The sequence below is a fragment of the Parasteatoda tepidariorum genome, chromosome 3, assembly GCF_982258835.1.
Source record: "Parasteatoda tepidariorum strain Cologne lab strain chromosome 3, Ptep-v5.0, whole genome shotgun sequence".
Taxonomy (NCBI): Eukaryota; Metazoa; Arthropoda; class Arachnida; order Araneae; family Theridiidae; genus Parasteatoda; species Parasteatoda tepidariorum.
The window spans coordinates 62,234,274-62,250,990 of record NC_141757.1 but is presented as its reverse complement, the minus strand read 5'-3'; the positions used below and the strand labels follow the sequence as shown (position 1 = coordinate 62,250,990).

Below are 16,717 nucleotides of genomic sequence, written 5' to 3'. Positions count from 1 at the left end.
GGTTATTCTGCTCTTTTAGACATCAAACAACCATAAAAAGAAAATAATTTTTAAAATATAAACAATATATTGAAATGTCCCAGCCCAGTAAGTTAAAATTAGTAATTTATACATTTTAATAAGTATAGTTTTATTCAAATTTTCACAATCCTTTAATTTTTATTTACAAATGAGGAAAAAGAGAAATTGATATCATGTTATTTTATTTATTTATTTTTTTGTAGTACCAAATACAACACACGTGCAATAGGTACACTAGAAAGCAGTAAAAAAAATTAAAGGAAGGAAATTTAGAAATGAAGTAAAATGTAAGAAATAAAAAAAATGCACAATTTCTGACATTGCTGTTATAAGTGCAAGTTGTACATTTTTCTGTTATAAGTAACTTAGCCTTTTCAGTGGTATTGTGTATCAATGTTAGTTAGTCCTTATTTTTTAATGATAGTTTATTGTCATAAAAGCATATCTGTGAAAAAGTAATTCAAAAGATAATTTGAAAAATAAATTTACATTAATAACAGCTGTGTATGATATAAACATATTTGAGTAAGAAAACTAACAAGAATTCTATAAAAGGTTTTCAAGCATATAAAAATGAGGAAATGAACATTTAACTGATAAAATGTTATATGTATTTACAAATGCAATTTGACAATAATGTTTAGAATGCATGAAATAGAAATAAAAGAAGAATCAATTTTATTTCTTTATTATTTAAAGTTTTTAAAGATTTTTGGATAATAAATATCAAGACATATAAAGGAAAAATAGGTATTATTTCCAAATAGCTAGATTTTTTAAATAAAATTGTTTTTTTTTTTTACAGCCTTTATCGGACAAATCAACACAAAAAAACAGATTGATTCCAACTTTTCAAATACATTGAAGAAGATTAAAATAGTTATTAAAACAACATATTAAGTAGATTAAAATTAATAAATTAAATTTAATTTAATTCGAACATGAATATCACAGAATTCCACAAATATCATTGAACACAAAATTCATTCTGATATATTTATATGTTTTCGAATTCAAATAAAAAAAATTTGAAAAGAAAAAAAATGATGTATCTATGCAATAAAAAACATTTTATATAAAATAACCGGTATATATCAAAGCCATTAAACAACCTTAATAAAACATATACAACATGAGATTCTGATTATAAAACTTTATAGGATATAAAAATAAATAAATGCATTCATAGCAGGATTACCTAAAAGTAATTAAATAAACCTTCAATAAAATAGAAATATAAAAATGTTTAAAGACACAATAATAGTTCATTATAAAATTCAAAACAAAAAAAGCAAATTTTTTGATAATTCTTATATTGCAAGGAATTTGAATTTTGAAACAATAAATTTGTTCATAAAATACGATACAAGATAACAAAGTAAAAATATAAATTTATATAAAAGATTAAAAATCAATAAATATAATTTGAAGAAGACTATCACAATTAAGTAGGAAACAGAAAACCAAGATTGAAAAGTTTTGAATTTGAAAAAGGAATACATTATTTTTTCTCAGTGATTGAATAATCAAGTGGTTTAACACCAAGTACATTCCAAGATGATTGAAGCTGAGCCCATTTCCTTTCACTGTTGGCGTTTTCTCCAGGAGTCAATGAACTTTAAAAAGAAAAAAATATATATTTATCACACGATTTTAAAAATATTAAAAAATGTCACTTTTAATACAAAATTATATGAATTTTCTCACAAACAAACTAGAATGGTCTATAAAACTTGATGGAAGCTTGAAAGATATTGAATTTCTTACAGATTGCTATTTCTATAGAACAAATGAATTTTTCACATACGTAAAAGTATGTGATTTAGGTCTTTTAACATGAGTTAAGCTATTTTGATATCATTAATAAAATTATGTTAAAGAACTTTTAAAAATTATGCCTTACAATTACATATATTACTTATACGAAATTGTTATATGTATTTTTTAATACTAATTTCATACATTATATAAAAAATTCTTCAATCTGCCAAACGTTTGACAATTTAGTATAGAAGTTTTTTCTCAATATATAACTTTCTCTTTAAATAAAAAAGGGCAAAAAAAAATAAAACTAAAATAAACATATTTTATTTGTAGATTAGTTAGACAAGAACTTTTCAATGATCGCTTTCACAAAGTTAAAAGACCAAAAATAGTTTTACATTTTCGGTCCCACCAAAAACGGTTTTACATTTTTGGTCACACTAAAAATATTTTTACTTTTTTCTAACGTACTTATGCTGGAGTTATCTAAATATTCCAACGAAGTTGATTTTGGATGGAAAAAAAGCAGGCTGTTTAATTTTCCTAACGAAGGCTTGCATAAATGCATACTTTGTTAATTGGTATTTTAACCAACTACAAAAATGTCTATTATCATAGAACTTAATTTTATATCTTACTCAAAAGATCCAAGTTTATATGAATATAAAATTAGATATCAAATTAGTGAAGAAGTACAGTTCTTAGCACATACAATTATTTTTTTTCTTAGCTAGCATTTCTTCTTTACAATATTTTTTTTAAAACTGAATTATTCCTTCCTACTTTTATTTCACACATATCCTTCTCTTTGCATAATAATAAATATTTATTATGAAAATGCTCTATTAAAAATTAAATGTTTCCTCATATATATTAAAAAATCTGAGAGAGACAGAGATTAAAAAGCAAATAAAAGTGAATATTTAGCAATATTTTGGATTTTAATAAATTTATAACATTATATAAAAATAGGGAGCATTTCCTAATATTCTAATTAAAAAAATATTTAAATTTTTTTTAAAGTAATATGTTTAACATACAATATAATAAAATTCCTGTAAATAATGTTTATTTTTAAACTAGCCTTCTAAAAACTTCTTCCTCTGAAACAACAGTTAAAGATTTCTTAACCTGACAAATTAGGGTACACCATCAAATTTAATATCAATTTTGCAATGAACTAACATAAATAAAATTGTTAAAAAATATTAGACTTTCACAGTTTATTAAAAATTAAACAAAAATTTATTAATACTACTAAAATTAGCCTTTAATTATTATCTTTAAATCAGTATTTAATTAAATTGAACAATAATATACAAACCAGTTGGATGAGAGAGAATTTGAACCAGATGTTAGGGAATTTTCAGTTCCAGAATAACTATGCATAGCATCATAAACATTCCAATTTTTCTCTTGTTTGTTTAAATCTAAAAATAAAATTAAAAAATTATGTATATATGTTACCGGCAAAGTATGAAATAAACGTCTTGATGAGGTTATTATGTAAATGATGTGCATGTTACTGTGAATGATCGAAATCAGTGGTTGTTGACTTTCACCGGTGAATGTTGACAATCGTATAGTCGCTTTAGTGAACGTCCGAAATATTTATTACTTCCGATTTGATACTAATTTATTCGTCGATATAATTACATTCATTCGATATTTTAATACATACTGACAATAGATTAGAAGAAACATCAGTGTTTGGAGTATCGGGCAAATGTATACCAGGCAGTGGCACTTGACCATAAAAAACATCAGTGTAGGTATACATTTGCCCGGTATACCCTACACTGATGTTTCTTTAAGGTATTTTTTTAATGTAATAAATATTTCAGACATTCACCAAAGCGACTATGTGATTGTCGACATTCACCGGTGAAAGTCAACAACCACCGATTTCGGTCATTCACAGCAACATGCACATAACTTACATAATAACCTCATCAGGACGTTTATTTCATACTTTGCCTAAATAGCACTTGGCATTCTAAAGAATGCCTAGGCAATGTGTGAAATATAAATCATTTCAGACTTTGCCGGCTAATTTTAGGCATTCTATACAATGCCGGAATTCATACTTTGCAGGTAACGTATAAATAAAATACACATAAAAAAATTAAGAAAAACTTATTGAATAAAAATTTTTAGACATTTGATTAATATTTATTTTAAGTTAGCTTTCAAATAAGAGTTACATTCTGTTGTATTTAAACATATTATTCCAGTTCTACAAAATTAAATAAGACTTTATTTAAGTACTAAAGTTATCAATCTTGCATAAAAATTTATTTTATTTTGTTTGCAGACATTCACTGGATTGCATTAGTTACATGGGTTACATTAGTCAGGCTTTGAAGTGAGTTTAAGAAAAAATCAGAACTAATATAATTTTTGTATTAGACAAAAAATTTTTAAAGAGATCAAGGCATTTTTTGAAACAGTATACATATATACCATATTACTTTTAAAAATAAAAACTAAATAAATAAATAAAAAAGCATAATTTGCTCCATTCAAGGATACTAAAAGCAAAACTTATCACAAAAGAATAATAAAATACACTATATTTAATTTCAGAATTACTTTTTAGAAAATATAAACTTTTTATAGTTTCCTGTATAATTTTATCAATACTGAACAGCTCATATTAGTTTAAAATCAATGCACATAAAATGTTTTCAGTAATGTAGCATTAAAAAATAACTATAATCAAATAGTAAACACTCTCTCATATCAATATATAACTAAAATTTACAAATTTATTAACAAATTTTGTATTGTTTGTGATTTTAGTCAAATAGTTTTAAAGTAAGTACAGTTTCAATAATCTCGAGATGAAAACACAGTGAATATGCTACTTAATGCTATGCTACTTTTCCCATTTGGTTACCCCACACCCAATTTGTATTTTTTAATCCAATCTCAGGAGAGGGATAAATAAGGATAACGGTCTTTTTCGAAATTTAGTCCAGACTCCTAGACTCCCACTTAGCTGACCTTGAACTAATCTTCAGTAAAGAAAATGGTGAAGAAGTAGGAATGATCGAAATTTCTATCATTTCACTTTAAGTTTCTTTTTTTTTTCATGCCATTTTGTAGGAAAGATTATTATTATTACTATGAAAATTACTCAGAGAAATCAAAATCTTTTAAAGGAGCTATCACAAAATTCAAGGACTTTTCGGAGTCCTAATTTCCTTCAACAAAATTTAATGATTGATTTTCAAGTACCATGGGAAATCTGATTAACTTAAATGAAATTTCAAACATTTGATGACAAAAGTTTATTTTTTAAAAAAATAGCAATTTAAATTAAATTACTTTTTTCTCATACTATGAAATGGAAAATATTGAATGAAAGCACTTACACTCAATAATAAAGAAAAAAAATTAATAATACTTGAATTGCCTTACATGGAGATGGCATTCTCTTCAAAGAATCAGTACTAGGAGTACGTTTTTTCTTGAAATAATTATCCAAAGTAGAACTAGTTTCATCACTATGGGGACAACTAAAATTAAACAAAGTAGCTATAAAAATTGCACACATAAAATTAATAGTCCAGTAAACACTTTTAACTCAATACAAATATATGTATATTCATTTTAAAACAAGATCTTTACAAAAAAAAAATACAAACATGTTTAAAAAAAACAATAACTAAAATCACATAATAATTAAACTTGTGGTGAATGTGAAACTTGATGTAGTAATGGACAAAAATTATAATTGTTTCCTAGCAGTATAAAAATTGCTTTGGAATTTCTTATCGAGTTTTACTAATGCTATTTTGCTATTATGTAGAAAGATTCACCATCCCTTTTAAAAATTCGTACAATACTTATTCTTCATTCTTTTATAATAAACATAAATAATGTATGTTAAAAACATCCGCTGGCATTTCTTTTAATTTGGTGCAGATAGTATATAAAAATACTCATTACAAAGAAAGTGCTTGGCCAAAATGCAACTAAAGCAGAAATGCATCACATCAGACAAGTATCCATTTCTTTTCACCTTAGTGCAATCTACAGGAGTTAATAAACTTTAAAACAAACAAAAAAATTATTACATAATTTTATAAATATTAAAAAAATTCATTTTGAATAAAACTTGACGGAAGCTTGAAAGATATAAAATTTCTTATGAAATGCTATTTCTATACTGCAATTTCTTTTTATTATGAATAAAAGTCAAACATTTTTCAGTTTTGGATCATTTTTAGCCCCTTTTTTTATGTAGGTGCCTTAGGTCTTCTAAAATGGGTATCTATATCTATTTTGATATCATTAATAAATTAGTTTTAAAAAACCTTAAAATTATACCTTACAATTACATATAATATTTATACACATTTGTTATATGTATTTTTTGAATACTTATTTTATACACTAAATAAAAAATTCTTCTATCTAACAAATGTTCACCAATTTAGTATAGAAGTTTTTTCTCAATACACAACTTTCTCTTTAAATAACAAGGGCAAAAAAAGAAAATAAAAATAAATATATTTTATTCGTAGATTAGTCCTTCCTAACACAGAAGAACATTTCAATGATCTATTTCACAAAGCTAAAAGACAAAAAATGGTTTTATATTTTTTAATAGCGTATTGATGCTGGAGTTTCTTAAATTTCCCAAAGAAGTTGAATTTGAAAAAAAAAAGTAGGCTGTTTAATTCTCCTAACCAATACCATTAGAAGGATTGCATAAAAGCACACTTTGTTAATTGGTATTTTAACTATCTACAGCAATGTCTCTTATATACATAGTTATAGTTGAACTTAATTGCATAGAACATAATTTTATATCTTACTCAATGGATTGAATTTATATGAATGTAAGATTAGCTATCAAATTAGTGAAGAAGTACAGTTCTTACCACATAAATTTTTTTTTCTTAGCTAGCATTTCTTTTATCTAATATTTTTTTAAAACTAAATTATCCCTTCCTGTTATCATTTCACTAATACCTTTCTCCCTGCATAATAATAAATATTTAAATATTTATCATGAAAAAGTTATTTTAAAAATTAAATGCTTTCTCATATATATTTATAAAAAAATAATAAATAAATAAATAAAAAAAGCGCGAAAGAGAAGAAATATAAAAAGTGAATATTTAGGATTTTAAAAAATTTATAACATTAAATAAAAATAGGGAGCCTTTTCTAATACTCTAACTTAAAAAACAAAATTTCAATTTTTTTTTAAAAGAACTTTAACATTTAACATACATTATATTAAAATATTTACCTGACAAATTAGGATTCAATATCAATATTCAATTTTAATATCAATTTTGCAATGAATTAATATAAATAAAATTGTTGAAAAATATTAGACTTTTACAGTTCATTAAAAATTAAACAAAAATGTAGTAATACTACTAAAATTAGAATTAAATTATTATTTTTAATATAAGTAGTAATTGAAATGAACAGAAATATACAAACCAGTTGGAAGAGCGAGAGTTTGAACCACATGTTAGGGAATTTTCAGTTCCAGAATAACAATGGATAGCATCATGAACATTAAAATTTTTCTCTTGTTTGTTTAAATCTAAAAATGAAATTAAAAAATTATGCATATAAATAAAATATACATAAAAAAAATAAGAATAACTCATCCAATAAAAATGTTTAAACTGATAAATATTTATTTTAATAAAGTTAACATTCAACGAAGAGTTACATTAGTTTACATTACTTAAGTTACATTACTTAAATGAAAGAAATCATTCACAGCAACTTTGTCCAATAGTAAGCAACAAGGTACACTTTGCTGCAATTACACTCCTACACTTTAAAGACTGTTAGAGGTGGTTTGTTGTTATGAATTCAACGAAAAGATAAGTTAGTTATTGAATGCATGCATAAAAATGTGAATAATCTAATATCTGTTTGCCTGAATGGGCCCACTGGAACACTGCACAATTTTAAGAAGGCACTTGAATTGTGTGTCTAAGAAAAAGAGATGAATACTAACAAAATTTCCTTTACTTATAACTTAATTTCTTTTTAGAAATATATTTTTTCTACTTATTTGAATCCACTAATGTACTATATTACAAAATAGAGTTAACTGAAATCGAACATTTGTCTTTCATAAGATTTTTTTTTCGTACTTGACAAACCAAAGCTTCCAGAGTGTAATTTCCTTTACTTATAACTTAATTTCTTTTTAGAAATATATTTTTTCTACTTATTTAAATCCACTAATGTACTATATTACAAAATAGAGTTAACTGAAATCAGTGGCGTATGCAGAATTTTTTCAAGGGGGGTGTTCATAATTTTCTGAAACTACTAAAAGAAATTCGAGTCTGTAATAAAGCACTATTATTTCCCTAATTTAGGCAGCTAGACAATTTTGACTTTTTATTTCGACAACATTGTTTAGTAAAATTTTGATTTGATTTTTTTAAGTTTAGGAACATAATGAAAAAAAGTCCAATGTCATATGTCAAAGTCCAATGTCCTTCTGAAAAAAGTCCAATGTCATATGGGTGGGAAGTAACACTTTGAGGACCACTTTCACATTCATCAGATTTTGCTATGCTAGAAACGTTTTCTTCAACGGAAGTATCACATTTCTGTACAACAGAAAAACTTACATTGGTACTAGATGCTGTCACCTCACTAATTTCAGGTCGTGATTTTTTCTCAAAATAATTAAAAATTGTTAAATTCTTGCGTTTTGACATCCTAAAGATCCAAGAAAAGCAAATATCTATATATATACATATATTGGCACAGAAATATCCGCTATGCTAGGCTCTCAAAGTTTCGAGCTGGAATGAATAACTTCAACGAGCACAGTATCTCCAATGGTATTGTTACTGATTTTTTTCACTAGTCGAAATAGTGGCGACGACAGGTTCGGTGATTTAATGAACTTTTTATTAAAACGAAACAAAACAGATTTAGCGACAAGCTCCGAAAGACAAGCGGTAGAGATAACTCTTAGTCTGACTAACTAACTCCACTGTACTCCGTTCCCCCTTTTATATAATTTTTCACCGCATCTTCAAAATTCTCGAATTGTCTCTTAAGACGACAGAAAGTCTAGGATTCCAGAATCATCACGTAAAGACCTCGCGAATGACAGCTAGTCTCGAAAACTATACTGGCAGGACAGAAAGGAACCAGTCCGTAACAGTATCACGTGAATTTGGTTTCAAAAGTACAACCCTATTATAGTAAATGTTTTTTCAGTATTCTGAGAAATACCGTGAGAAAAAAGGCAAATAAAAATATATAGTCTTAAAAAATAATAGCACGCATAATTTCTACTAAAATTTTTATTTTTGCCATTTTATCTGAGCTCAAGGGGGTGTTTAAACCCCTTGCGTACGCCACTGACTGAAATCGAACATTTGTCTTTCATAAGATTTTTTTTCCTACTTGACAAACCAAAGCTTCTAGAGTGTAATTGTTTTGGTATTTTCAATAGTCCATAATGGAATTCAGATTAGTAATTGTGGAGGTAGTGGACAAATTTATTTTGTGCACATCCTTTTATTTTTATTAAGCTCATGTCTTATTTTACAGATTAGCCAAATTGCTAAATTTTTTTAGAGGATACTGAGAACACTGATTAGGAAGAAGTGTCATTTGAGAAATTTCAGGTTGAAAATAAACACAATACTAATTAACTTTCTGTAAATCAAATAATCATTTTATAAATGAATCATGAAGGAATATGTAAGAATAAGTAATTTTGAATAAAAATCATAACAATATTAAATATATACCAAAAGTGAATTTATTTTCTATGCAAATTCTCTTCATTAAAGGCTAAGTTCTTACCTTTTTCATTATAGAGAAAGATGGGTGGTCTCAAATCTAATGAAAAATAATGCAAAATGAAATTAAAAGAAAAACATAGAGGAAATAATAAAAAAGCAGCAAAAATAAAAATATATATATATATATAAATAATAAAGGAAATAAAAATGTAAGAAAATGTTTATGAAAGTAAATTTCAAGCATTAGTAATAAAATATTTAAGAATTTATAATAAAGCTTTAAATAATGAAATAAAGTATGAAAAAATAATGAAAAAAAGCATACTAAAATAATAAATTTAAACTATAATGAAATAAGATTTGAAAATAATACAAATAAGAAATGGAAAAAATATTGAAAATTAAAAACAAAAATCCTAATACAAAACTGGTAAAATTATTTACATACTTCATTACATTCAATTATTACATTTACCTACAGCTAATGCAGAGCATCTTAAACTTTCTCTATTCAAGTATTAGTAGAGGTATAAAAATATCTGTTGATTCATTAAAGAGTTATGAATTTTTAATGCAAATAATTAAGTCTTAGTTGCATCAATTAAAGTGCAAACAATTTAAAAGGGACTACAAAAGTAGGCGAGTAAACTCCCTCATTTGGAACTAAAATTAATGTATTAAAGAATCATTAAACTTTTTTAGGCGAATCATGAAAAAATAATCATATTAACTCAAATATATAGCTTCACAGAAATTGATTTGGTTTAATTCTAAGTTAACTCCAAATAATTAAAAATAGAATAAAGATTATTTTAGTACTCAAAAATCAACATGTTACGAATGAACTTATACGACAGGTATTTTCAAAACCATTACACTTTGTAGTAATTAAAGATACAATGATAGATTAAACAATTATACCATTTCTGTCAAGAAATCCTTCATATACAACAAAATTATTGGGTTGAGGTTTGGGATCTTTTAAATTGTAATGTTTACTTAAAAAGGCAAGAAACTTATAAGAAGGTCGATCAATAGCAAGCTTAGCAGGCTCCACATTTTCATTCTAAAAAAGAATTAATATTATTTAATTAAAATTAAAAGAATAGTTCTAAATAAAATATATGGTTCGTTTCCTGAGAAAGTTAAAAAAAATTAATTGATCACGACGTTTTATTTATGTGGAATTAATTGTATTGTGTGCAAAGGTTATCCCTAGTTAATACAGCTCTATTTAAGTTGAATCACATGTCAATATAGAAAATTGAACATTTCGATTATATCAGGCAGGTTTCAGGCAAAAAGTTTTTAATAAAGCTTTTATTTCTAATTGTATGAAAAGTTCCTTTAAATAATTAAACTTAATAGTATACAAAAAGATAAATCACGTTTTTCTTATTTATTTATTTTACCAACATCTGAGATCATCCCCATCAATTCGTTTTATTTTTTGGCTAATTGAGAGAAATTCTATTTTTAAAGCTAACCTTCATTAAAAAATAATAATTAAAAATTACACAACCATAAAATTTTCGATAGATTATTTATGGGTAAATTTTTTAATGGTTTAAGAATGGTGGATATTTCTTAGCAGAGGAAAATTACAACAGAGTTATGATAAAACTATTTAATGAAATTACAGATTAATTTATGTAGAAAAAAGGCAATGAATATTTTTTTCTGAGAATTCGGAAAGCTAATTCAAATTTTAAAGAAAAATAAATAAATAAATGAATGAGAGCAGTGAATTTAATTCTATTATAAAACAAATGCTCTTCAAATGTCTGGTGTTGTAAAAAGCTAAAATTTTCAAATTTCTGTTAATATGCAATACATTTATATTTAAGACTAAACAACAAAATAATACAATTTCTATTGACAATAAAAATTAGTGAAATAATTTTAATGACATTTTTTAAATGCATAAATATCAGAAGAAAGAATCAAAAATAATTAGAACTTTTAATATACTAGCAACTTCTAAAATACTCACTTTTAACATTATTTCAAACAGTTTATGACCATATCCACAACGCTGCCTCGACTCATGAATATAAAAGTCTAAAACACACATAGTATCAACTTCATGCTGGGCATTCATGTCATTGCATATAAAAAGGCGCTTTTGTCCAATCTTTAGAATGCCAATTACAGAACTAAAGAAGACAGAAGGCAATTACAGAGTTAGTAAGTCAGGAGTTTTTGGTGAAAACAAGTACAAAGTAGCAATTAGAAAATCACTAAGTAAACAACAGCAGAGTACAATAATAACAAAAAAATTTACTATTCATTTTTTTAAACTCAATGAAAGCTTGTTATTTATGATAAGATCATGCTTTAAACATTAAATTAAACTGTTGCATAAATGATAAAACTTTGTCATTTTTCATCCAAAAAGTACCAGTAATATTTTGACCTAGTACTTCTGATTTTCATTTATTTGAACTATAATTGCTTGAAATAATTTTAAACAATGTTAGGATCAGTTGCCATAAATAATTGTTCCAGATAAAACCACACCTAAGTAACCCTCTTGAAAAAAATAAAGAGAATTTGCGAAGTGATTAACAAATGTTAACTAGAATGCTAACCTTTTTTTCTCTACCCCTTAAGGACCACTCTTGTTACCTATGATTTTCCCCCCATGTGAATGAGAATCAGATTGGCGGAAAATATTTACCCACAAAAAACTGACCAATCAGGTTGTTGCTTCAGAGGGGAAAAAACTACATCCAGTGATAATCAGTCAAGTTGCAACTTGCAAGGCAATTGTGAAGTTCAAACAGCATTAGAGGACACTATTCAGTGGGAGAAATTTTTCATGGCAAATCCTGTTTACCCACGATCAGTATTATAAAATGTAAAGCATAGAAAAAGTGAGTTCAGATAAAAATAGAGTAATTCATAAAGTCTCAAATGCTGAAAGATTTTTTCCAAAATATTGAAATGCAAATAAATTATATTACAATAAGTTCTCTAATGCCTAATCTTGAGTAATTCTGCCATGATTTGTTTGCATTTTGATAGTTTCAAAAAACTTTTTCAGCATTTAATTCATGATTTACTCTAGATTTACCTGAAGTCCCTCTTTCTATACTTTTAATTATTTAAGTAGGTGAAATATAATTTACTATGAAGAGAACTTCTGGTATCTTACACAGTCTTCATAAGTCAATTGCAACGATTCCAAAATCTTGCTAGTTTCATTATTAAAAACAGTAATTTGTTCTAAACCATATAAAAATTTAATTTTTTTTCCTACAAAATATTTGTTGTAAGAACACTTTGATGATTACAAAAAAATTCATGCACTCTAAGGATTAGGATAATTAAACTTCATTATTTCAATATCATTTTTATACATCAAAACTACACAAAACTTTTTTTTTTAATCATTCAAAATAAAATATTTTAATAACATAACTTAGCATAAACATCAACTTAAAAAAAGTTGAAATAATAAATTGATATCAAGAGTAAAATTTCTTAACGCTCCATCAATATCAAAAATGGTATCAAACCCAATTCGGATCTGAAAATTATAAGATGGTTAAAGCACACTTGTAATCTAAAAAATAAAATAAAATTACATGAATTAGAATTAACCAAATATATATTAAGGAAAAACTTACAATGGTTCCTCCACATCTCGAATTATATACAACTTTTGCTGATGAGAATGGAGTAATTTTTTGAATGTAGTTATAGGCATTACTAGATCTTGAGCCTACAAAAAAATAATAAATATTATTTCATAATGGAAAGTAATAAAAATTTGAGCAGCAAATATAAAGAGCTTAATTTATTTTCATTATAATATGAGATGATAAAAAAATTATCTACGTATTTGAATTTGTTGGTAATAATACTTTTTCTGAGTAAATTTCTGAAAAAATCCTTAATTAGTACATATGGCGCTAGGCAGATATATTAATATCTTTTACGAGATGACAAGAAATAACTTGAAAAAAGTTTAAAATCAAATATTACTATCCCAAAACATTTGTAATATGTAATACTTTCATAATCACAATTACTATTATTTTTTTGAAACCTTCCAACAGGAATTTGGTCCAGCAGACAAAGCTAAAGAAATTCAAGAATAGCTAAAACAGAAACACCTTTTCTATTTCTTGATTTTATACAGTATAAGAATGGTCGCATGATTCACCAGATTTCTATAATCCCATGGATTTATTCGTTTGGTTCATCTAGGAAATAAGGGTCAAAGGAATGGCCTGTAGTTGTACAGTGTATTAATTTTTTGTGAGATCAAAAGCTTTTAACTCCACGTTCCATATCATTCGTAATAATTAAAAAACTAAAGTCATAATAATAGTCAAAAAAGAAATAACACACGAAATAAATTCAACAAAGAGAAACTTTGTATGTAGGCATAATCAGGCTTAGACAAAATGAAAAACTTTCTAGGGACACATAATCTCAATTAAAAAAAGATTCTGCATGCATTATGTAAGTAGATTCAATATTTTTGCCACCATCACATTTTAGCAAAATTTTTGTTTGAAAATCACGGTTATTTTTAAAAATGTTTAATTTTTATAGAACTCTATATTGATTCATACCACAGGTTGGGCCAAAACCAAAAAAGCTGAAAATATCCAAAAATGCTATTTGCAAAAATAATAACACTTTTTAAATAATTGATAAAATGCCTGAATTTTGCACAAGAAAAGGTGTATGTAGGAAGTATTTATCTACAGAATGCTATGAACTTTTGATAAAAATATCAATTCAATTTAAATTGTTTGAATTTCCAAGGTGTGATTTTTAAATTACGCAAGTGCAAATCTCTACATTTAATTTCAAAATCACGTGAATACGAATCTTGATGTCTTATTTCAAAATCATGCGGATACGAATCTTGATGTTTCATTTTAAAATCACATGAATACAAATTTCGATCTATAATTTTTAATTCACTTGAACACGGTTATAATAGTGGCTTCTGAATCACGTGAATATGAAACGTGATATCTGATATAAAATCATGAAATTATAAATACGTTGTGCAATCTTAAATTGCGTAAATAGGAATTGCAATGTGCGAATTTAAATTGCTTGAATGCAGTTTTAAATCAATTTCGCATCGGTAGAAAAAAGTATAAAATTGATTTTTTTCCCCCTTCAGTAATTCAAAAAAGACAAAGTCTCTTTAAAGAGGAGGATTTTTTTCCTCTTCAGCAATAGGTAGTAAAAAAATTTCCACGATGGTGACAAATTTCCCACAAATAACGTTCATGTATATTATACGAGTCTGGTCATAATATCTTTAAGCTTAAGCTTTGAAATAAAAGAAAATATAGTAAAGATCATTTTTTTCAGAAATAATAAATAGAAATATTACAAATTAATAATCATAATGATATGCTAATCACGTTAATAGATTGGGACTTAAAAATGAATTTGTAACTTTTCTATGTGAAAAAGTATAATACTCAGGTTAATTAATTTATTTGAACTTACAATAAATAAAAAAAATATTAATCTTCTTTTCAGTTGTTTATTAGAAATTACAATCTACTTTTAAAAGAGCCACACCGAAGAAAAAAATACTAACCTATTATTTATTAATAGATAATTACCATTGAAAACCAAAAAACCCAGTTAGATTAATTATAACATTCATATGAATAAAGTCTTATGATCTATATATGCATATAATTACCCGTGAAGAAGCAAGGCCGATTTGATCAATCACATTTTCCAAATTTCCCTGTTTTCTAAAAAGAGAAAATATTTTTTAAGTTCGAATGTGCAAAAATAATTTACATTAATTTAAATTACACTTAAAATGTGCGTATGAGTACAGATATCCTTCAACAAAAAAAATCAAACTTTTTTTTACATCGAGCTATGAAAAAATAATTTGGTATTTAATTATTTTGAAAAATGTAAAAAACCTATTACCACAGTATAAACAATAGTAGAATCATTTACCAACTGTTACCACAAATTAAGTACTACCAATTAACACTATTTACCATCACTGCTGTCAATAATAACTTGATCTTTAAATGGCTCATATAAGTAGATGAATATCATATAATTTAAAATAGAATGGGAACAATAAATTTAGGAGAAAATTTCCTTATTAGTACCTACATTATTGATATCGCAAAAATTGTGCAACAACTCAAAAACGTGAGGAACAGTAATAGAAGGAAACAGATCCGAAGGTCGTTCTGTTCATTGTCACCACACCCCAAGACAATTCACAACCACATCTTTTATAACTTTTAATCTTATAAAACTTTTGCTAGTACAAAACTCTTATGCATCTTGTGATGATAGTTGGTGCAAACATGGGGGAGATTTTCCTATGTATCGTGATCTGCTGCAGAATAATCGCCAAGGCGTGGCAACTTCCAGGCAGCGGCCAGCGATAAACTTTTAAAAAAAAAAATCACAGAAAGGGATCAAGTCGAAGGGTATAACTCATAGCTGGAAATATTCCGAAATTTAGATCTCAACTCAGAATGTAAAATATCATTTTAACTAACAAGCATATTAATTATAGCTCACTTTCAATTTATAATGCGTTTAAAGTAATTAAAATATTAATCAACTTTCCTCGTCAAAATACTCACGCACAACCAGAATTCGAATACAATTAAACAAATTGAAAAACAAATTACTTCCGTAAAGCAGCATCCCAAATGTTACTTGCAGAATTAAAAATCCAATCTTTACCTTGACAGTGATTGTCAAGATTTTTTAAACTATATATTTGTAAAACTGAATTGGAATCCTTAGATTCTATTATAGTTATTGCACCAGGAAGAATTTCTTTTATTTCATGTTGAAATTCCATTTTTAGAAAAGCATAAAGTGCATTGAACTTGTTTTACAACACGTATGTATTGTCCATATCAAATAAAAATAGTACAATAAATTAACATGAATCAACAAATTTATTCTAATTTATAATCATGAAAATTTAGAAAATTGTATAGTTTTTTGCAGCCGAAATTAGATTAACTGCAATTAAACTAAGAGAACACATCTGTCAAAAAAATTTTCATGTTTGTTTACATTTGCTTACACATATCCGATTACAGTTAATAAAATATAGTTTTCTCATTTGAATTTTTAATTAAATTATTATATTCTCATATTCATTTAGAATGTCTGAAAATTTCTTTAATAAA

At 25.7% G+C, this 16,717-nt stretch overlaps 1 protein-coding gene across 2 annotated transcripts; it reads right to left on the bottom strand.

The window, feature by feature from the left end:
- Positions 1-200: 200 nt before the first annotated feature.
- LOC107436987 (alpha-tubulin N-acetyltransferase) lies at positions 201-16,625 on the bottom strand. Of its 2 annotated transcripts, XM_043040823.3 has the most exons (10): positions 16,205-16,625; positions 15,235-15,289; positions 13,178-13,272; positions 11,539-11,701; positions 10,467-10,611; positions 9,607-9,642; positions 7,252-7,357; positions 5,209-5,306; positions 3,110-3,215; positions 201-1,637 (listed from the first exon to the last, which is right to left on the bottom strand). In XM_043040823.3, the coding sequence occupies exons 1-10, from the start codon at positions 16,378-16,380 to the stop codon at positions 1,523-1,525; spliced, it is 1,095 nt and encodes a 364-aa protein (XP_042896757.2). In that variant the 5' UTR covers positions 16,381-16,625; the 3' UTR covers positions 201-1,522. The 2 variants fall into 2 exon arrangements, with proteins under 2 accessions (XP_042896757.2, XP_087015576.1); XM_087159450.1 differs by lacking the exon at positions 9,607-9,642 and having other exon boundaries at positions 16,205-16,623.
- Between the last annotated feature and the right edge of the window lie 92 nt (positions 16,626-16,717).